This window comes from Balaenoptera acutorostrata, chromosome 7 (genome assembly GCF_949987535.1).
Source record: "Balaenoptera acutorostrata chromosome 7, mBalAcu1.1, whole genome shotgun sequence".
Lineage (NCBI taxonomy): Eukaryota > Metazoa > Chordata > Mammalia > Artiodactyla > Balaenopteridae > Balaenoptera > Balaenoptera acutorostrata.
In genome coordinates, this window is record NC_080070.1 from 13165255 (window position 1) to 13187704 (window position 22450).

General features: G+C 37.3%; 1 protein-coding gene across 1 annotated transcript in view; it reads right to left on the bottom strand.

Annotated features, from left to right (window-relative positions):
• Window positions 1-9450, bottom strand: part of MGAM (maltase-glucoamylase) — a 145270-nt gene extending 135820 nt beyond the window's left edge. The window contains exons 1-3 of the mRNA XM_057549689.1: window positions 9317-9450; window positions 2729-2979; window positions 1774-1910 (exon numbers count right to left, since the gene is read on the bottom strand). Of these exons, the coding sequence (XP_057405672.1) occupies window positions 1774-1910; window positions 2729-2855 (264 nt within the window). The 5' untranslated portion in view covers window positions 2856-2979; window positions 9317-9450. The remainder of the gene's footprint in view (window positions 1-1773; window positions 1911-2728; window positions 2980-9316) is intronic.
• Between the last annotated feature and the right edge of the window lie 13000 nt (window positions 9451-22450).

The window sequence follows — 22450 nt, forward strand, 5'->3', positions numbered from 1 at the left end:
GTGCTCATGAATACATGCATGGCCTAGAAAGTGCGTTCAGGGTCATGTATAAAAACTCTCAGGCAAAATCCCCATGAACTCCACTATTTTGTTCCCCTTTAAGAAAGTCTTGTGGGGCTTCCCTGGTGGCGCAGAGGTTAAGACTCCACCCGCCAATGCAGTGGACACGGGTTCGAGCCCTGGTCCAGGGAGATCCCACATGCCGCAGAGCAACTCAGCCTGCACGCCACAACTACTGAGCCTGCGCTCTAGAGCCCGCGAGCCACAACTACTGAGCCCTTGTGCCACAACTACTGAAGCCTGCGTGCCTAGAGCCCATGCTCCACAACGAAAGAAGCCACTGCAATCAGAAGTCCGCGTATCGCAACAAAGAGTAGCCCCCGCTCGCTGCAACTAGAGAAAGCCCGCGCACAGCAACGAAGACCCAATGCAGCCAAAAAAATAAATAAATAAAATAAAAGGAAAGTCTTGTGATTTTAAGCAAATAAAAAAGCAGTAAACTGGAAAGAAAATCTATTGGAAGAAACCCACCCTATCATTTATAAAATCCTTGATATTTGTAATATGCATTACAGCCATAGCTCAAAATACAGAAATCCATATTCCAAAATTACACTGACCTTTGCGTGGCCTCAGCAAACCTAAGAAAAATTTGATTCCACAGATCTTTTAAGTGTTGATAGATAATGGAAACATTAACTACAACCCCCCCCCCCCACACACACACACACTCACACGCACTTTCACTCTCACTCTCACTCACCCAGGAGACACCTGGTCATTAGAAGAACTGCTAAATCGTCTCATTAATTTTCAGCCAATTACTGTCCAGCTACGTGGTTTGCATCCTGTGCAAGCAGACTCCTGGTAGTTATTGTCCCTCATTTCCCCTTGTCTTCTGTGTGCTCAGGATAAAACAGGGAGTATTTTAACAGAAGTATCTGAGTTGGTAGAATCCAAAACGCTTCCTGGGTGGACTACACTTCTTGAGACCAGCATTCATGCTTTCAATGTTATAAACACTTATTCATGAGTTGGGAATAAGCAAAGAAACAGTTAAAGAAACTAGAGTAATGCTAACACCCAGGAGTCATCAGTGATCTCTTTTGAAACTCCACTCAAGCCTAGATCCTAGGAAAAACTGGGACTGAGATACATAATGTGGTTGCCATGGATCAGCTGGGATGTAAGGGTATCAGTGGAGTTCTATATCAGCTTATTTTGTAGAAATAATGTTCTCAATCCATGGAATGTAGCTGAAGATGTCAGTGAAGACAATAGTATGACCTGTCAGAATACGTCCAGTTGCCCAAGACGTAACTCCTTGTAATTCACCGCCACATGTGGCTGGTGCAGCTGTGGTCACCTGCCAGACAGAGTAGAGGGGATCAGAACTTCCCTCCCACCTGGAAATTTTTCAGCACTGGAACAAAAGGAAAAGCCACTATATCTGCCATGCAAAAGGGCCCAGGATATAATACTGTGGAAGCTTCTTTCCACTGTACTAACTACCCCTACCACCCAGTCATCCCTAGACAGAAATCTCAAAATGGTAGCTGGAAGATAGCTTTACACTTCTCAAAAATCCATATCTCTCATCTCTAACATAGGGTGGAGGAGAGAGCGTCATCATTCTTCAGCCCCTTACTCTCTGAGCTCTTAACCTGACTGCAAAATACAGACCCTCGTGAAGGATGAGAGGTAACAGAGACACAAAGACAAAGAGGAAGAGCACAGATTGAGCTTATGGGCAAGTGAGATAAGAAAGGTTACCTGGCATTTATCTCTGCTTATTCCTATGCATCCCATACAGAACATGTCTTCAAGGAACTTTTCACCCAGTAAAGCTTTGCAGATTGAATCAGTGTTCAATTCATTCATAATGCTGTGCAGGTTACTGCCTGGATTTCCTAAGCACAAGAAATAAAGGAGGCTTTCATTCCTATTTGCATTTTCATAAGGTATCTTGCCTCCCTCTCCTTCAGGGCTTCTTTTCAGTTAAAATGGACTGCAGAGGAAGAACTGATGGAACAGACCATGGATTAAACATATCCTCCTGTTCATTTATCATCTTTGAAAGATAATCAGCATCAAGGAGTGGTGCCAACCAAGACACTCCACACATCAAACAAGATCTGAATCCAAGCTCTGCCATCACCAAGTTTATAACCTTGGACAATTAGTTAAATCTCCCTGAGTCCTGGTTTCCTCATTTACAAGATATAAATCCTAAGAAAATTTATCTACATGTTTGATGATGGCTAAATAATATGTATAGGATGCTTAGTGCCTGGGACGTAGTTAGTGCTCAACAAATGGCAGCTGTTATCATTGTTGTAAGTGATAACCATATCACTGATAGGCAGGTAAAGGAAAAATGTGATTTTTACCAACTTGCAAATTAAGATTCAAAGAAGTTAAAGAATTTGTCAATAACCCTATAATAAATGGCAGAACCAAAACTCAAACATAAATCCCTGAATCCCAGTCCTCTGCAGTGTGTGCCAATGTGATACATACGTGCAACACTTTGATTTAGGATTTGATTCCCAAAGCCCTAAAGGAGATTACCGCTTCTAGTCTAAAGAGCTGATATTGTTGCTCTATTTCTACCTTTACACATGTGCTTAAAAATAAGTTCCAATTCCTTCCCCTAACTCCTCAGAGACCCTGAAGATGTGAATATATCCAAGAACACAGCTAACTCTTCTTTTTGACAGTCACTCACCAACAGATTCTTTATTCTCTACCCAGGTGTAAATCAAGCAATCTGGAAATTCCTTTATCTTGGCACTAGGCAACTGAAAAATGCTGGTGGAGAAGAAGGTGAGGGGTATAGGCAACTTTATCAGCATAAGATCATTTTTAGGAGAAGTGACAGTGAAGTTTGGGTGAATGATGATCTTCTCATAAGGCAGAATCTCCCCAATAAAGTCTTGAAAACTGTTGGCTCCACCAGTTAAGATGACCTGGAGATCTCTGGAAAATGAAGAAGAGAAAAAATATTGATACTATCACATATCACAAGGCTATTCTTTCTCTCTCTCTCTCTCTCTCACACACACACACACACAAACGCACTTTCCTTCATTTACTGGTATCAAGCAAAAAAAAATTAGTAAGGATATAGAAGATTTGAACTACATAATTAAAACTTTTTATATACTGAACATAAATAGAACCTTCTATCCTAAAATTAGAGAGTACACATTCTTCCAAGCACACAAGACACATTTATAAAAATTGACTCCATACTGGCCCAAAAAGTCTCAATTATTTTCAAAGAATCAGTATCACATAGATCACATTCTCTGACCACAAAACAATTAAATTAGAATTCAAAAGATTTTTTCTCTTTTTTAAATTGAAGTATAAATGATTTACAGTGTTTCAAGTATACAGCAAACTGATTCAGTTTTATGCATATATATATATACACACACATACATATATTCTTTTTCAGATTCTTTTCCATTATAGGTTATTACAAGATATTGAATATACTGATAGTTCCCTGTGCTATACAGTAGGTCCTTGTTGTTTATTTTATATATAGTAGTGTGTATCTGTTAATTCCAAACTCCTAATTTATCCCTCCCCTACTTCTCCCCTTTGGTAACCATAAGTTTGTTTTCTATGTCTCTGGGTCTATTTCTGTTTTGTATATAAGTTCATTTGTATCTTTTTTTTAGATTCCACATATAAGCAATATCATATATTTGTCTTTCTCTGGCTTACTTCACTTCTGATAATCTCTAGGTCAATCCATGTTGCAGCAAATGGCAGAATTTCATTCTTTTTTATGGCTGAGTAATATTCCATTGTATGTATATGTATGTGTGTGTGTGTGTATATAAACACATCTTCTTTATCCATTCATCTGTCAAAGGACATTTAGGTTGCTTCCATGTCTTGGCTATTGTAAATAGTGCTGCTATGAACATTGGGATGCATGTATCTTTTAGCATTAGAGTTTTTCTCTTTTGTTGATATATGCCCAGAAGTGAGATTGCTGGGTCATATGGTAACTCTACTTTTAGTTGTTTTCTTTTAATGTTTATTTATTTATTGATTGATTTATTTATTTATTTAGACTGCTCCAGGTCTTAGTTGCAGCATGTGGGATCTTTAGTTGTGGCACACGGACTTCTTAGTTGTGGCATGCGGACTTCTTAGTTGCGGCATGCAGACTCAGTTGCGGCATGTGGACTCTTAGTTGCGGCATGCATACGGGATCTAGTTCCCCAACCAGGGATCGAACCTGGGCCCTCTGCATTGGGAGTGTGGACTCCTACCCACTGGACCAACAGGGAAGTCCCTCTACTTTTAGTTTTTTAAGGAACCTCCATACTGCTTTCTATAATGGCTGCACCAATTTACATTCCTACCAACCAACAGTGGAGGAGGGTTCCCTTTTCAAAAGATTTTTTTTTTAATTTGGAAAGTTACCCCCTAAAATTTAGAAAATTTACCCTCCAAATTCTAAACTTACAAATGAAAGATTTAATCATGTGGAAATTCCATTTTATTCCTTTTTTATTGAAGTATATTTGATTTATAATATATTAGCTTCAGGTGTACAGCATAGTGATTCAGTATTTCTACAGATTATACTCCATTAATAGTCATTACAAGATAATGGCTATAGGAACTTCCCTAGTGGCACAGTGGTTAAGAATCTGCCTGCCAATGCAGGGTACACAGGTTCAATCCCTGGCCCAGGAAGATCCCACATGCTGCGAAGCAACTAAGCCCATGCACCACAACTACGGAGCCTGCGCTCTAGAGCTTGCGAGCCACAACTACTGAAGTCTGCATGCCACAACTACTGAAGCCCATGTGCCACAACTACTGAAGCCTATGTGCCACAACTACTGAAGCCCACGCACCTAGAGCCCATGCTCCGCAACAAGAGAAGCCACTGCAATGAGAAGCCTGCGTACTGCAACAAAGAGTAGCCCCTGCTCACCACAACTAGAGAAAGCCCATGCACAGCAACGAAGACCCAATGCAGCCAAAAAATAAGAATTAATTAATTAATTTTTTAAAGTACAAAAAAAATTCTTTATTTCTTTTTCATTGCATTTGTGTGTTTGTGCAGCAGGGTACTGGAGCACATTGCCAAAGGGAAGTAGTTCTTTTTTTTTTTATGATAAAGTAGCAGTTACCTAGTTCCTGCAGCCATGTAGGTAACTCCTTATTATTATTTATGTTGGGAAAGAAAAAAAATGTTAATTCCAAGACATTCACATCTGACATCCAGGATGGCATATAAGCTGCCCCTCACTTGCCTACTCCACCTGATATGTAGTGGTTGCCCAGAGACCCATGCTGAGAAGAATCTGGGGCTGCATCTAGGCTCAGCCATAATGAGTGCTCTAGATGCACAGCGATTTTGTCTATCCAGGTGAAAAGCAGCAGGTCCTATGTCAGGTACATGAAGAACCTGTCTTAAATGATGTAGATTTATTGCTTACCTCAGTGAAACTCACTGAAAAAACACAAAATCTTTATTTCATATCTTTGGTATATTTTTGAAGTTAGTAGCACTAAAAGAAGTACTTTTCCATAAGCTGTCAACCTGCTATTTGAACATGGTAAAGAATGAGAGTGAATGCTAGGGTTGCTAATACAGAAAATAGAGAAGTGAAAAAATAGAAATAAAACAAGTATTTAACATTTAAGCATAAAAAAACCGATGATGTAGTACTATAGAAAGATTACCTGTTTCCCCAAGTATTTAATAATGTTTAGACTGCCAACAAAAAATAAAGTATCTGTTCTGTGATTTACTTTATTAACTGGCAGTTATAGAACATGCTTTATTTAAAAGTTTTTAGGTGCTTCAAATACGTGAAATGATGTAAATCCTTACATTTTTAAAAATTTAGGTAATTATGCTATGCACAAATATGTCTGAGTTCATTGCCTATTTTATTTGCCTGTAAGTTCTTCCAGATAAAATAGCCCTGTGGCATTATAATTGCAACATAAATAACCTATATTAAAATTAACTATATAAACACCATTTAAGGTAACAATAGAATAACCATAAATTTGCACATACAATTTTTGGATTATTTTTCTTATTAAAAGGTACAATGAAAAATGTAAATATACCTGAATAAAATGTAAACCCAGAAAACTTGTCTTCATCTCATTTAAAGCCAAGACATGACAGAAAAGTTACATTTTCTTTGTAGCTTTGAAGCTGTACATGGCTAATTAATAGTCTTATTTTAAACAAGTATATTTTGTGGGCAGGATAAAGGGTCATGAGCATTCATTTCTTTTACTGGCAAGTTCCAGTAGAGGCAAATTCTGGCTGTAGGTGTCATTAGGTAAAACAGTGTGTAGAAAGATACAGGAATAGAGGAGACAAATGAGAAAACCCAGAAACAGAATAAAATAAAAAGGTTTGGAGTGTCTACGTAACTTGGTTATGAGGTAGTATTGACAACAGCATTGTTTATTACATCCATGTTATGTTTTTTTTGGGGGGAGCAGGGCAAGATAAGGCTAATTTTATCTATTTATTTTTTTATACAGCAAGTTTTTATTAGTTATCTATTTTATACATATTAGTGTATATATGTCAGTCCCAATCTCCCAGTTCATCCTACCACCACCACCTACACCCCACTTTCCCCTCTTGGTGTCCCACGACTGGGCATATACCCAGAGAAAACCATAACTCAAAAAGACACATGCACCCCAATGTTCATTGCAGCACTATTTACAATAGCCAGGTCATGGAAGCAACCTAAATGCCCATCAACAGACGAATGGATAAAGAAGATGTGGTACATATATACAATGGAATATTACTCAGCCATAAAAAGGAACGAAATTGGGTCACTTGTAGATACGTGGATGGACCTAGAGACTGTCATACAGAGTGAAGTTAAGTCAGAGAGAGAAAAACAAATATCATATATTAACGCATGTATGTGGAACCTAGAAAAATGGTACAGATGAACCGGTTTGCAGGGCAAAACTAGAGACACAGACATAGAGAACAAACATATGGACACCAATGGGGGCAAAGCAGTGGGGGGTGGGGGTGGTGGTGTGATGAATTGGGAGATTGGGATTGACATATATACACTAATATGTATAAAATAGATAACTAATAAGAACCTGCTGTATAAAAAAAATCTTTAAAATTCTTTAAAAAAAAAAGATGGTGGCTATAATTCCCTATTCTATACAATAGACAACAATTGTATAGAACAATTGATATACAACAATATATCCTTGTTGCTTATCCATTTCAAACACAGTAGTCTGTATCTGTTAATCCCATATGCTTAATTTTCCCCTCTCCCCTTCTGTCTCCCCTCTGGTAACCACTAGTTTGTTTTCTATATCTGTGAGTCTGTTTCTGTTTTGCATATACATTCATTTGTGTTATTTTTCAGATGCCACATATAAGTGACATCATATAGTATTTGTCTTTCTCTGATTTATTTCACTAAGCATAGTAGTCTCTAGGTCCATCCATGTTGCTGTAAATGGCAGAACTTCATTTTTTTTATGGCTGAGTAATATCCCATTGTATATATGTACCACATCTTCTTTATCCATTCATCTGTTGATGGGCACTTGGGTTGCTTCCATATCTTGGCTACTGTAAATAATGCTGCTATGAACACTGGGGTACATGTATCTTTTTAAATTAGTGTTTTCATTTTTTTCTGGATATATACCCAGGAGTAGAATTGCTGGATCATATTGCCGTGAACAATCAATATCAGAAAATATCAGTACTTTGCAACTGATATAAAAAGTCAAAGCAATTCCAAATAAATCCCAATAGAGTTTTTCATAGAACTTGACAAGTTGATTTTTAAATTTATGTAAAAGAATTCCTAAGCATTCCTGATGAAGAATAAGATGGCTGGCCAACCATATCACACATCACAAATTATGATAAAGTCATAATTATTAAGGCATTGTGGTCTATAATAAATAAACCAATGGAACAGCAACAAGAGCCCAGAAACTGACCCATCTACAGATGGAACTCTGACAGATGACAGAACAGGTGTTGCAGATCAGTGGGGAAAGAAGGGCCACTGACAAATGATATTTGGATATTTAGCTTACTATCTTTAAAAAATGAAATTGGATCCCTACTTCACATCATTCACAAAAATAAATTCTAAATTATATGAAAATTTAAATATGAAAATCAAAGCTTTAAAATCTTTAGAAGTAAATATAAAGGAATATCTTTCTGATCTTGTGGTCATAAAAGATATTTTCGACTTGGCACAATGCTCAATAACCACAAAGACTGATAATTCAAGTTTTAAACTGAATTATTTTGAAGTTAAGAGCTCTTATTCATCAAAATACACCATAAAAAGAAGATCAAGCCACAGAGTGGAAGATATTTGCAACATATATAACTGACAAACAAGTAATATCTAGAGCATTTACAGAAGTCATATGAAGCAATATTTTTAAAATTTAACACACAAAATTTTCAAGACATAAAAGAGTTTTTCCCAAAAGAAACATTATTGTCAGAAGGAGAAGGAAGAGGAGGATGGGGGTGGAGGATGTTAATCATCACTACTAGTAAAGGTAATAAAATTAAAATGATAATAAGATATTTGACACTTAATCAGCAAAAAAATTAAAAAGCTTGACAATACCCAGTTTTGGAAGAACTCAGAAATTGCTGGAGGGTGTGTAAAAGTGAACATTTGAATGCTCTATGACCCAGCAATTCCACTCCTAATTATATGCTCTAGTTATATACCAAGAGGTGTACTTACAGATATAAACTGATATGTGAAGTGAATATACCAATACACACACACACACACACATATATATACATACAGAACATGCATCACAGATATATATACAAGAATACTTTCTAAGGTACGTGGTACAAGTACATTTACAGTAACACTGTTCAAAATAGCAGAAAACTAGAAATAACTCAAATGTCTGTCAAGAAAACAATGAACCAGTGTGAATTCACATTGAAGTATAATACAGCAATGAAAAATAAAATACCGTCACATCTAACAGTTTTGGATGAATCTTAAAAACATTAAGAACAATTTGCAGGTCTATTTTATATGTATGTAAGATATTATTTTATAATGTAAAACTTTTTTCTTTCCTGACACATTAAACATAAGAACGTGTAGTTAAGTTTTATCCAAGTAGCTGAGCTCCCCTTCACCGTCAAATCGTTAGGATTTCCTGACCAGCACAAGTTTTTTAGAATTTCCACAAGGAGTGTTGAGCCCCAGCCTTGAAGCCTTAACAGAGTAGATTGATCCCCATCACTTACGGTAAGAAGCAGTGTGCTGCCGTTATCACCCACTGAGGAGCAATCAGAGTCCCTATATAGGACTGGCAACTGGATTTCAGGTATAATAAATAGAAAAGATGACATAGGTCTTCAGTGTCTTCAATAACAAATGAAATAACACCTGAAACACAGAGAGAGGAGAATCAGGGATACAACCCAGCTGATTAAAGGAAACTTGGTGTGGTTATGGAGATTTCAAGACACCAGTGTCTGATAATATCAATATTTACCACATTAATCACTTAGCCTACCATGTGGTACTAGAGTTCCATACTGTACAAACACTGTACTAAGCACTTTAGGTACTCTTAAAATGTTTTTTAATTTTCACAGGAAAAAAAAAAACAAAACCCTGCGGTGGATACATTTTATATTATTTTACAGAGTAAGAGCTTAACATTAGGAGACTTACTTAAAGCCGTACAACTAGTGAATGATGGTTGGTTCAAGGATTCCGACTTCAGTCTATTTGATCCTAAATCCCATGTATGTACTTCTCCTCTACATGACCTCCCTGCTTCCCCTCACCCTGTCTGCAGCTTTCCAGAATAGCTTAGCTCATTTCCAATCCCCCAAAGGCTCAAGGCTTCTTGGTTCTATCTATAGTCACAGCAATGCAGCCTTTCCTACAGCTCCCTGACTTTTCCTACTAGTGAATTGCAGGGATGCTCTGAGACTAGTCATCATGACTCCAACAGCAGTAAGTTCATTAATTAAATAAAAAATAAAAACTTTAATTCTGGCATGAAAACATAGGGAGAGATACTTTGTACTGATGGGCACTTAAATATAAAATAGTACTTATTCTCTGGAAATAGGTACCTGGATTCAAATTCTAGCTCTATCTTTACTAGTAGCATGAACTTGAACAAATTATGTAAATCTCTATATCTTAATTTCCTTATTTGTACACTGAAATCATAAATGAACTTCTCTCCTAAGGTGATTGTGAAGATTAAATGTGTTAATATATGTAAGTAGCTTGGAGGAACGTTTGGCATATAATGTGTTCAATAAATGTTATTTCTTACTAAGGCAGTTTCAAGAACATTTTTATGTTGATAAAGTGCAAAATAATGCTCAGAAAAAAGACATAGACAAAGCCTCTCCATAACCCACCAAATAACTAAACATCAGATATTGACTGATACCTCCCTTCTTTGCATTACTGCTGTTTCTTTACCAGTGATAGCTCTAGCCCTAATATAATCCTCCTACCTCCTAAATAAAACTTTTGAGGTACCCAATTAGGGTTGGGGGACCCCAATTAGGGTTAGGATGTTCCCTCTTCTCAACTGCAACTAATTCTGAACTGACCCAATTTCTCTAACTCCATCTTCAGAATTATCCAGTACAAGCTCAAACCCTGTAAGACACCCCTTCCAACTCCCCCTTAACTGGGACACTTCTGAGGTTCTCTGGAGTGTGTTCTCCCTGCTGCATAAAGCAAAATAAATCTCACTTTAAAAAAATTACTGGTTAGTGGGTTCAACAAGTTACATCAAATCTTGTTTTCTCCAGTTTAGGAAAGGAGAGAGGAAAATATAAAACTATTAATTTTTTAAAAATCTATGTTCTAATTGGGGCTTCTCTTGCTATGTCAATTTATATTTCTGGATCTATTGGTTTTTCATCTATACACATTACATAGTAAAGGAACAATGACTTGTACAATATCCCCAGCATTTAGCACAATGTCTAGCACATAGTAGAAACTCAATACATATATATTATACAAATGAATTAATGAGAGATTAGAACTCACTTTGTGTGCAGGGGTCCACTGGAAGGCTATGAAATTAATGCAATGGTTTTATGGATTCATATGTGAAGCAAGCATCATCAGAAGACTAAAAGTTAATATTATGTAAACATATGCATGTACTTTTTTCCCAAATCTATATATGCATGCATTTATTTTTTTAATTTACTGAATACTTATATGTACCAGGAAATATTGATATATTGGATGTTAAATATAAAGGGGTATCCAAGACAAAAGCAGACTTTGTCTTCATGAAATGAGGGAGGTAGACAATAAGCAAATTGTGATGAGACAATAAAAAAAACAAATTGTGATGAGACAGTAACAGTGTTTTATGAGAAAGAATAATAAAGGCAGTAAATGAAAAATCTAATTTACTTTGGTTGACAAAGAAGTACTTGCTGGGAAAGTGACAGTTAATCTGAGACATAAAAGATGAGAAAAAACAGCCATGGGAAGGTTAGGGTAAAGAGTTTCCCAAGAGAGGAAATGCATGTGCAAAGGCTCAAAAATGGGGAAGAACTAGGAGTGCTCAGGAATCTGAAAAGAACCAGTGAGACTGAAGCCTAGAGAGCAAGGAAAATATTGGCCTAAGGTGAGTCTGGAGAGGAGGCAGGGACCTCATCAAGCAGGGCTTCAAAGCCATAGTCAGGAATTTGTATTTTATTCTAAGTGTAATAGAAAATTTTGAAGAATTTGATGTATGGGAGTGATATGATCCTATTATATTTTTAAAACATCACTTGCTTCCGATTAGACACAGGGTTAAAAAAGGCAAGAGTAGAAACAGGTTTACTGAAGTAGACCTAGCAAAAAGTGATGTGGCTTGTGTTAATGTGGCAGCAATGAAGATGGAGAAGGTCAGAGAAGTAGATGGATATGAGACCTATTTCAAAAGTAGAGTGGACAGGAAATCCAGTTAAATACTATTTTGATAATAAAATACAAATTGCTTTAGCATGCATAGTTAATTCACCTTTTCGTTATTATATAAGTTTTTAATAACATCATAAAAAGACTCAAAATATTTTAAGACTAAAAGGGGTTCTCATGCTCAAAAAGGTTGAGAACCACTGGCATAGGTAGTGTTCTCATTCCTTCTTACTCTAAGCTCTTCCAGTACATAAATCTAAGTCTTATTTAACTCCCATAATGTATCCCTGATTCCAGACCATCTCTTACTAGCTTCTAAGTCTGCACTACCACTAGATCCAACTTATCTCTAGCAACAAGATATCCAGGGTCCCTTGAAGCCACTGGGACTTCCAAGGAAAGGTGAAGAACAGATCTTCTCCTAATTAAGACTGAGTTATGTACCTGGCTGAGCCCCCCAACTAAATATTGGTCATATACTCTAAATGTGTCCAGGTTTTTTTCCACCAAAGCCCTGATGCCCTGTGACCCAAGGTACTGTGTCACTCTTAACAGAGCTTTATAAAGTCACTGATTCTAAGAACTCATTAGAAACTTATACATTGATTCTTTTTTCCCCTCCATTTCTTATCAGACCCTGCCTGTTTTTACTTCCCTCTCTACCCAAGTTAGATTCCTTTATTTATCATTTCAACTATGCTCTTATTCTTTGGAACTGCCTTGTCCTAACACCCTTGAGCCATATTTCAACTGGCCAAATCTTAACTCCATTTTAATGCAACTATATGACTTCACTGTATCTGTAGCTTTAACCTTCTTAATTTCTCATAGGACACATTAACTACACCCTCCTCTTAGAAACAGACTCCCCTGACCTGTGTAAAATCACATTTTTATTTCCTCCTGACTCTTAAGGTACTTCACTGGTCTCTCATCTTCTACCCTCCAAAACATGAAAGCTCAACTTCCAGTTGATCCAAGATGGAGTAGCCCCATTCCTCCCAGCTCCTCCCTTTTACAACTAAAAGAACCCTTAGTGGCAAGACGGGAATAAAGACACAGACCTACTAGAGAATGGACTTGAGGATATGGGGAGGGGGTGGGGTGAGATGTGACAGGGTAAGAGAGTGTCATGGACATATATACACTACCAAATGTAAAATAGATAGCTAGTGGGAAGCAGCCGCATAGCACAGGGAGATCAGCTCGGTGCTTTGTGACCACCTAGAGGGGTGGGATGGGGAGGGTGGGAGGGAGGGAGATGCAAGGGGGAAGAGATATGGGAGCATATTGTATGTGTATAACTGATTCACTTTGTTATAAAGCAGAAGCTAACACACCATTGTAAGGCAATTATACTTCAATAAAGATGTTTAAAAAATAATAAATAAATAAAATAAAAGAACCCTGCACAACAAGCACAACAAACAAACATAGACTCAGAGTTGAAAAGAAGGAAGTGTACTGCCTAGAAAACTGGGGACTTAAGGAACAACGTGGCAGTAACTTCCCTGCGTTTACCTTTTATTTATATCTCCAAAGATCCAGGACAGGGCACAGGAGCAGCCCACAACCCAGAACCTCCAAGAGACAAAGACAAAAAACAAACAAACAAAAAACCCAAAAATGACCTCCAAGTAAAAACCTGCTCCTCCTAGTTACAGGAAAGGGAAAAGGGTGGTCTAACAGGACTTCTTCTGGACAATACCCACCCTACTCTAACCAAACAACAAAGGAAAAAATGCCCACACACCATGGCTTCACCAGGGCTGAGCAAGCAGCTCATCTTCTATCCCCAATCCCAGTGGAAGCAGGCTTCCTGTTAGACCACCTTTTTCCCTCTCCTGTAACTAGGAGGAGCAGGTTTTTTACTAAAGGCTCTAATGGATAAAGGAGGCAGCATGCAATCACAGAAGGGGAAATATAAGCAGAGAATTGGAAATCTCAAGAAAGAACCAAAAAGAAATGTTAAAAATAAAAAACACTAACAGAAATACGCCTTTGGTAGGTTTATTAGTAGACTGGACATGGCTGAGGAAAGAATCTTTGAGCTTCCACATGTATCAATAGAAACTTCCAAAGCTGAAAAAAGGGAACAAAGACTGAAAAAGACAGAACAGAATATCCCAAAACTGTGAGACAACTATAAAATGTGTAACATATGCATGACGAGAATACCAGAAGGAAAAGAGAGAAGGGAACAGAGGAATATTTGAAATAATAATAACTGAGAATTTCCTCCAAATTAATGACATATCAAATCACAGATCCAGGAAGCTCAGAGAACACCAAGCAGGATAAGTACCAAGAAACTACACTTAGACATATCACTTTCAAACTACAGAAAATCAAAGATAAAGAAACAATCCTGAAAGAAGCCAGAGGGAAAAAACACCTTACCTATGGAGGAACAAAAAAAAGAAAAGAATTACATCCAACTTCTCCTCAGAAGTCATGCAAACAAGAGGAAAGTGGAGAAAAATATTTGAAGTATTGAGAGAAAATAAACACCAACCTAGAATTCTGTACCCTGTGAAATTATCCTTCAAAAGTGAAGGAGACATACTTTGTCAACAAACAAAAATTAAGGGAATTTGTTGCCAGTAGACCTACCTTGCAAGAAATGTTAAAATAAAATCTTTAAGAGAAGGAAAATAATATACAACACAAACTCAGATCTACATAAAGAAAGGAAGAGCATTAAAGAAGAAATAAGCAGAGGTAAAAAACTTTTTTCCTATTTTTAATAGTAATTAATATCTATTATATCATAATAGATAACAGCTTGCTTAAAATAACAGTAGCAACTATGTATTCAATTATGTATGCTTACATATATACATATATATGTTAAATGACAGCAATGATATAAGGGACAGGAGGGAGGAACCAGGATTACTTTATAATTATAAGGTACTCCACACTACCTGTGAACTGGCATAATGTTATCTGAAAGTGGACTAGGATTAGTTGCAAATGTATATTGCAAGCTCTAGGGCAACCATATAAAAACAGGAAAGTATAAAGAAGAGAAGTATAACTGATATGCTAAGAAAGGAGAGAAACTGGAATCATATAAAATGCTCAGTTAAAACCATGAAAGGCAGAAAAAGAGTGGAAGACAAAAACAAACATTCTTATTATTGTTAATAAGAAACAGTAACAAATATGGTAGATATTAATCCAACTATATCAATAATCACTTTTGAATGTCAATGGTCTAAATGCACCAATTAAAAGATGGAGATTGCCAGAGTGGATTAAAATATAAGACTCAACTATATGTTGTCTACAAGAAACCCACTTTAAATATAAAGATGCATATAGATTAAAATTAAATGGATGGATAAAGATATATCATACTAAGACTAATCAAAAGAAAGCAGGAATAGCCATACTGATTTGAGACAGAGCAGACTTCAAAGCAAGGAAAGTTATCAGAGATAAAGAGGGGCATTATATTATGATAAAGGTGTCAATTATCCAAGAAGACATAACCACCCTCAACGTGCATGTGCCCAATGAGAGAGCCTCAAATTATATGAGGTAAAAACTGATAGAACTGAAAGGAGAAATAGTTGAATCCAATATCATAGCTGGAGACTTCAACACCCCTCTATCAGAAATGGACGGTTCCTCATCAACAGACAAATGGATAAAGAAGATGTGGTACATATATACAATGGAACATTACTCAGCCATAAAAAGGAACGAAATTGGGTCATTTGAGGAGACATGGATAGACCTTGAGACTGTCATACAGAGTGAAGTAAGTCAGAAAGAAAAAAACAAATATTGTATATTAACACATACATGTGGAATCTAGAAAAATGGTATAGATGAACCAGTTTGCAAGGCAGAAATAGAGACACAGACGTAGAGAACAGACGTAGAGACGTAGAGAACATATGGACACCAAGGGGTGGGGGGGTGGGATGAATTGGGAGGTTGGGATTGACATATATACACTGATATGTATAAAATAGATAACTAATGAGAACATGCTGTATAGCACAGGGAACTCCACTTCGCTGTACGGTAGAAACTAACACAACACTGTAAAACAACTATACCCCAAATAAAAAAAAAAAAAGAAAGAAATGGATGGTTCCTGAAGGCAGAAAATTAGTCAGGACATAGTTGAACTCAACAGCACCTTCAATCAACTGGATATAGTAAAAAACATTACAGAATACTTTACGCAAAAACAGCAGAATATATATTTTTTTCAAGCTCACATGAAAAATTCATCAAGAGACCACATTCTGTGTCATTCAAGACACATAATAAATTTAAAAGAATAGGAAACATATAGTGTCTGCTCTCAGGTCACACTACAATTAAATTAGAAATCAATAATGGAAAGATAGCTAGAAAATCCCAAAATACATGGAGATTAAACAACATACTTACAAATAACACATGGGTCAAAGAAATCTCAAAAGGAATTTTAAAATATTTTAACTAAATTAAAATTAAAACACAATTTACCAAATTTGTGGATGCAGCAAAAACAGTGCTTAGAAGGAAATTTTTAGCGTTGGATGTATATATTAGAAAAGAAAAAAAAGATCTAAAGTCAATAATATGTTTCCACCTTAGGGAACAAGAAAAAGTAGAGCAAATTAAATCCAAAATAAGCAGAAGAAAAGATATTACAATATTATAATAATTAGAGCAGAAATCAAAGAAAATGAAAATAAGAAATAGAGAAAATCAACAAAACCAAAAACTGGTTCTTTGAAAAGATCAGAAAAATCAATAAGCCTTAGCCAACATAACCAAGAATAAAAGAGAGAGGACACAAATTACTAATATTAGAAGTGAAAGAGGAGCTATCACTACCGACCCCATGGACAGTAAAAGGACTATAAAGGAATACTATAAACAACTCTATGCCTGCAAACATGAAAACCTAGATGAATTCTGTGAAAAACATAATCTGCCAAAACTCAAACAAGAAGAAATAGACAATCTAAATACGCTTATATCTATTAGAGACATCGATTAAACAATAACCTTCCGAAACAGAAAACATTGGGCCCAGATGAGCTCACTCATGAATTCTACCAAACAATTAAGTAAGAAATTATACCAATTCTTGGCAACCTCTTTCAGAAGATAGAAGCAGAGGGAATGTTTCCTAAATCATTCTATTAGGCCAGCATTATCCTAATACCAAAAACAAAGTCATTACAAGAAAACTACAAAAAAAATCCCTCATGATCATAGATGCAAAAATCCTCAACAAAACATTAGCAAATCAAATCCAGCAATGTATAAAAAACATTATACATACACTAAGACCAAGTGGGATTTCTGCTAGGTATGCAAGACTGAAAATCAATTAGGAGCTTCTTCCCTATGTTTTCTTCTAGTAATCTCATGGTTTAAGTATTTAATTTATTCTGAGTCAATTTTTGTGAGTGGTGTAAGATAGCGTTCCCATTTCATTTTTTTGCATGTGGTTATCCAGTTGTCCCAATACCATTTGTTGAAGAAACTATCCTTTCTTCACTGAGTGTCCTTGGCTCTCTTGTCAAGTGTCAACTGACTGTACATACAGGGGGTTATTTCCAGGCTCTCTATTCTGTTTCATTGTTCTATGTTTCTATTTTTACACCAATACCACAATGTTTTAATTACTATAGCTTTGCAGTATAGTTTGAAATCAGGAAGTGTGATGCTTCTGGCTTTGTTCTCAGGATTGCTTTCGCTATTTGAGGTCTTTTGTGATTCCATACAAATTTTAGGATTTCTTTTCTATTTCTGTAAAAAAAAAGTCATTGGAATTTTGATAGGGATTGCATTAAATCTATAGATGGCTTTGGGTAGTATGGAAATTTTAACAATATTAATTCTTCCAATCCGTGAACATGGGATATCTCAATTTGTTTATGTCTCCTTTAATTTCTTTCTTCAAAGTCTTATAGTTTTCATTGTACAGATCTTTCACTTCCTTGGTTAAATTTATTCCTAAGTATTTTATTGTTTTTGATGCTATTGTAAATGGGATACCATAAAACTCCTTGAAGGAAACATAGAGAGGAAACTCCTTGACATGGGTCTTAGCAATGACTTTTTTGACATGACACTAACAGCACAAGCAACAAAAGCAAAAATCAACAAGTGAGGCTACATCAAACTAAAAAGCTTCTGTACAGCAAAAGAAACAACAAAATGAAATTGTAACCTACAGAATGGGAGAAAATATTTGCAGACTATATAAAGAGATAAAGGGTTAATATTCAAAACATATAGAGGACTCATACAACTCAAAAACAACAACAACAACAAAAACAATTTAAAAATGAGCAGAGGAATTAAATAGACTTTTTTTCCAAAGAAGACGTCTAAATGGCCAACAGGTACATGAAAAGATACTCAACACCACTAATCATTGGGAAATGCAAATCAAAACCACAATGAGATATCATCTCACACCTGTTAGAATGTCTGTCATCAAGAAGATACAAAAATCCTTAACAAATATTAGAAAATCAAATCCAACTGCAAAGGAAGAAATATAATTGTCCCTTCCTGTAGGCGACATGATTGTCTACATAGAAAATCCCAAGGAATCTACAAAAAACTCCTAGAATACATGAGTTCAGCAAGGTCAGGGAATACAAAATCAACACATAAAAATCAGTCGCACTTCTATATACTAACAATGAACATATGAAACCTAAAATTAAAAATGCAATATGATTTACAATCACTCCAAAGAAAACTAAATAATTAGGCATATAGTTAACAAAATATGTACAGAATCTTTATGCTGAAAAATTTTTAATGTTGAAGAAAGAAATCAAAGAACTAAATAAAAGGAATAACATGCTGTGTTCATGGACTGGAAAACTAAACATAGTAAAGGTAGCAATTGTCCCCAGACTGATCGATAGGTTTAATGAAATTCCTATCAAAATTCCAGCAAGGTCTATTAATTATGGAGAGAAGCTTACTGAAAATTTATCAGACATTCAGATGAGGTTTTAAGCCCATAATAAATGTTTTAGGACTTCCCTGGTGGCGCAGCAGCGCAGGAATCCACCTGCCAATGCAAGGGACACAGGTTCGAGCCCTGGTCCGGGAAGATCCCACATGCAGCAGAGCAACTAAGCCCGTGTGCCACATCACTGAGCCTGAGCTCTAGAGCCCACGAGCCACAGCTACTGAGCCTGCATGCCACAACTACTGAAGCCCGCATGCCTAGAGCCCGTGCTCCGCAACAAGAGAAGCCACCGCAATGAGAAGTCCGCACACGACAACGAAGAGTAGCCCCCACTCACCACTAGAGAAAGCCCATGCATAGCAACAAAGACCCAACGCAGCCAAAAATAAAAATTAAATTTAAAAAAAAGTTTTAGTTAGGTTCTACAAATGACTGAGCCTGTACAGAAAATGACTAGTATATCACCTATTTCCCAAACTTCCCTGTTCCTAATCCATCAGCTCTCCCTCTCCAACAAAGCTCCACAGCCTCACCTCCTAGTAGAGCCCCAATCAAGCATGAGATACCTTCAGTCACTCGCCAGTTATCATCAGCAAGGTTAATAGGATACACTTCATGTTGATGCCTGAATCTTGTCCTGAGGATAAGGTTGTAGTGGAAACTAACAGGCACAAAGCAGGGATAGAAGGTATATCCTGCTTGGGGATTCTGAACAGCAGGAGAAAGTGCAGGTGAGAGAACTGGGGATGAGGATTCTACAAGTCTGTCATTTAGAGGCTTCTCCTTCCTGTATTGATCCTTGGTGTAAAAAAGGATTCATCAGTTATACCTGCCCACTCTCTCTGTCAATAGGCACAGAAATCCTCTCAGTCTAATTGATACCTGTCCTATGGGAAGATGAGTTTCAGGGGTCTGAGCTTTATCCACCTTATCTAGGGAAGTAGGAGCCAAGTGAACTTTCTGTGGAGTTAAAATTCATCCCAAGTTCTTTCTCCAGCCTCTCAGTTCTTTTCACCGGTTCCTTCCCCACCATGTGTAACTAGCACCCCTCCCTCTACACGTCCCACTGACCCCCTCCTTTCTGGGCTACTCTGACGAAGCAGAGCTATGTCTCCACTCCTCTTTGTGACAATGACTCCCCTCCCTTTTATGCATGTCACACTCAGCCCACCCCTCCTTAGAACTGCTTCGCTTGTACAGGTCATATCTCACAACCACAGACACCATTTGAATAAAAGTTCCCAACCAACACCAGTACTAGTGGCTCCTGTCAGATCTCTAAATCTGTTCTTCCTACACTGTCCTCTTGGACAGGATACTCTCGTTCACTTGCTCTCTCCTTTCTCTGTGGCTGCCTTTTTCAAATTGATATTTTTGGCGGCAAATATAACAAGAATATTACTTAAATAGAAAATCTGTTAGATGGCAGAATGAGACAATAATAGATTTAGAGTCCCTATAAACATGAGCTATTCTGTGGAAAGAGGCCATGGACAGATATGTCTCCATATATACATGGAATCTATAATAACACTAACAGATAAAGAACTTAATGACAAAAAATTTACAGACATGAGGAAACGCTGAATAGCATACACATACATACACACCCACAGGATTCTGAAGATATTTTTACAAAGAGAAGCTTTATGAAAATGTCCATATCGGATATTAATATCCTAAAACAAAAAGGGAAAAAAATAAATGGGATTGGCAAACTAAAACATTCAAAGGCTAAAGTATTATAAAAGGTTATTTGGGGCTTCCCTGGTGGCGCAGTGGTTGAGAATCTGCCTGCCAATGCACGGGACACGGGTTCGAGCCCTGGTCTGGGAAGATCCCACATGCCGCGGAGCAACTGGGCCCGTGAGCCACAACTACTGAGCCTGCGCGTCTGGAGCCTCTGCTCCGCAACAAGAGAGGCCGCGATAGTGACAGGCCCGCGCACCGCGATGAAGAGTGGCCCCCACTCGCCGCAACTGGAGAAAGCCCTCACACAAAAACGAAGACCCAACACAGCCAAAAATAAACATAATAAATAAATAATAAATAAAAAATTAAAAAAAAAAAAAAAGAAGTTATAATTACATTTAAAAAAAAAAAAAAAAAAGGTTATTTGTATTGAAACAAGAAAACCCACACTTGCAAGTAGTTTTGTAGGCCTGGAAATAAGTGTGTGGGGTCGGCAGGTGGGAGGGGGTGGCAAAGAGGGGATGAGAAGGGAGGGAGACAAAGACGAGACGAGACGAGACGAGATGAGATGAGATGAGATGAGGATCAAGGCAGCTCCCTAAACATGCTAGGGGTTCATTCTACACGTAGTAGCAAACTACTGAAGAGCTTTAAGAAGGAGACTAACATGCTCTCATCTACATCTTAGAAACAAAATCTGAGTAAAAGAATGGCAAGTTGAGCAACAGTAGAGAGGCACATGCATTAGTTCAAGTGAGACAAGATTATGGCCTGGATTGGGGTGACAGCAGTGAGCATGGAAAGATATGGATGGCTTTAAGAGACTTCGGGAAGTAGGATGGAATTCGGGATTGAGTGGTCAGAAAAAGAGAAAATTTTTTAAAGTGGAAGGTAGAATTGTCTTCTAAAATAAGGAAAACAAGCAGAAGAATGAATTTGAAAGGCTGGAGGAATAAGGAGTTTAATTTTGACATGCTAAATTTCAGGAGCTGAGAGGAGACACAAACAATGGTTTCCAGGAGGCAGCTGTATATGTGGGACCAGAGCTCTGGGCTAGAGATACCAACGTGAAGCTCATCAACAGGTAGCAGTCCCCAGTGCCAACTCCTCCAGAAAATCTGCTTTTCTGCTCTTAGTCTTCACATCCCCAAACAAGCCTCAAACTCCCTTCTTGGTCCAGAGTCTTTCCAAAAGATCTAGGAAAACAATCTGAAAGTAAAGTATATCTCTTTCCCAAATTTTTACCTGTTTTAACTAATCCCACCCCCACCACAGAAAACCTTCCATAACTCCATCCTGTCTAGGAACCTCAAATATATTTCATAAACCAGCCCTACTCCCAATGTAGCTCTGTGTTCATTGTGAGGTTCAAGAAAGTATGTGTCATGTTAATTTCTGATTCCACACTTCACGGAATTTGTGTGAGGGACTGTATAGCTTTCCCAGATCCATGAATGCTGGTTAATGAGCTGAAGCCGGGAGGATGTGGTTGAAAAGTGGTGGGTATCCAGTAGTAAGATGCAGATTGTACTTCTAGTCTTTCCAGCCATGTGTGATTTGAGAAAATCATTTAAATTCTCTGTTTCGGGTCTGTCACCTACAGGTCAGGAAAAAAGAAAAAATGATACCAGCCCCACCCCTGTCTCGTCTTTCCAGGGTTGCTGTGACACTGGAATGAGATTATGAGTTTAGGAAACTTTCAGGGGCTAGAATGATACAAAGCATAATTAATTTTACATCTCAGACTAACCCAATATAAAATCACCACTAACACTGTCTGTAAAGAACTTAGCCCAGTGCCTGGGATGCAGTAAGTGCTCAATGAATG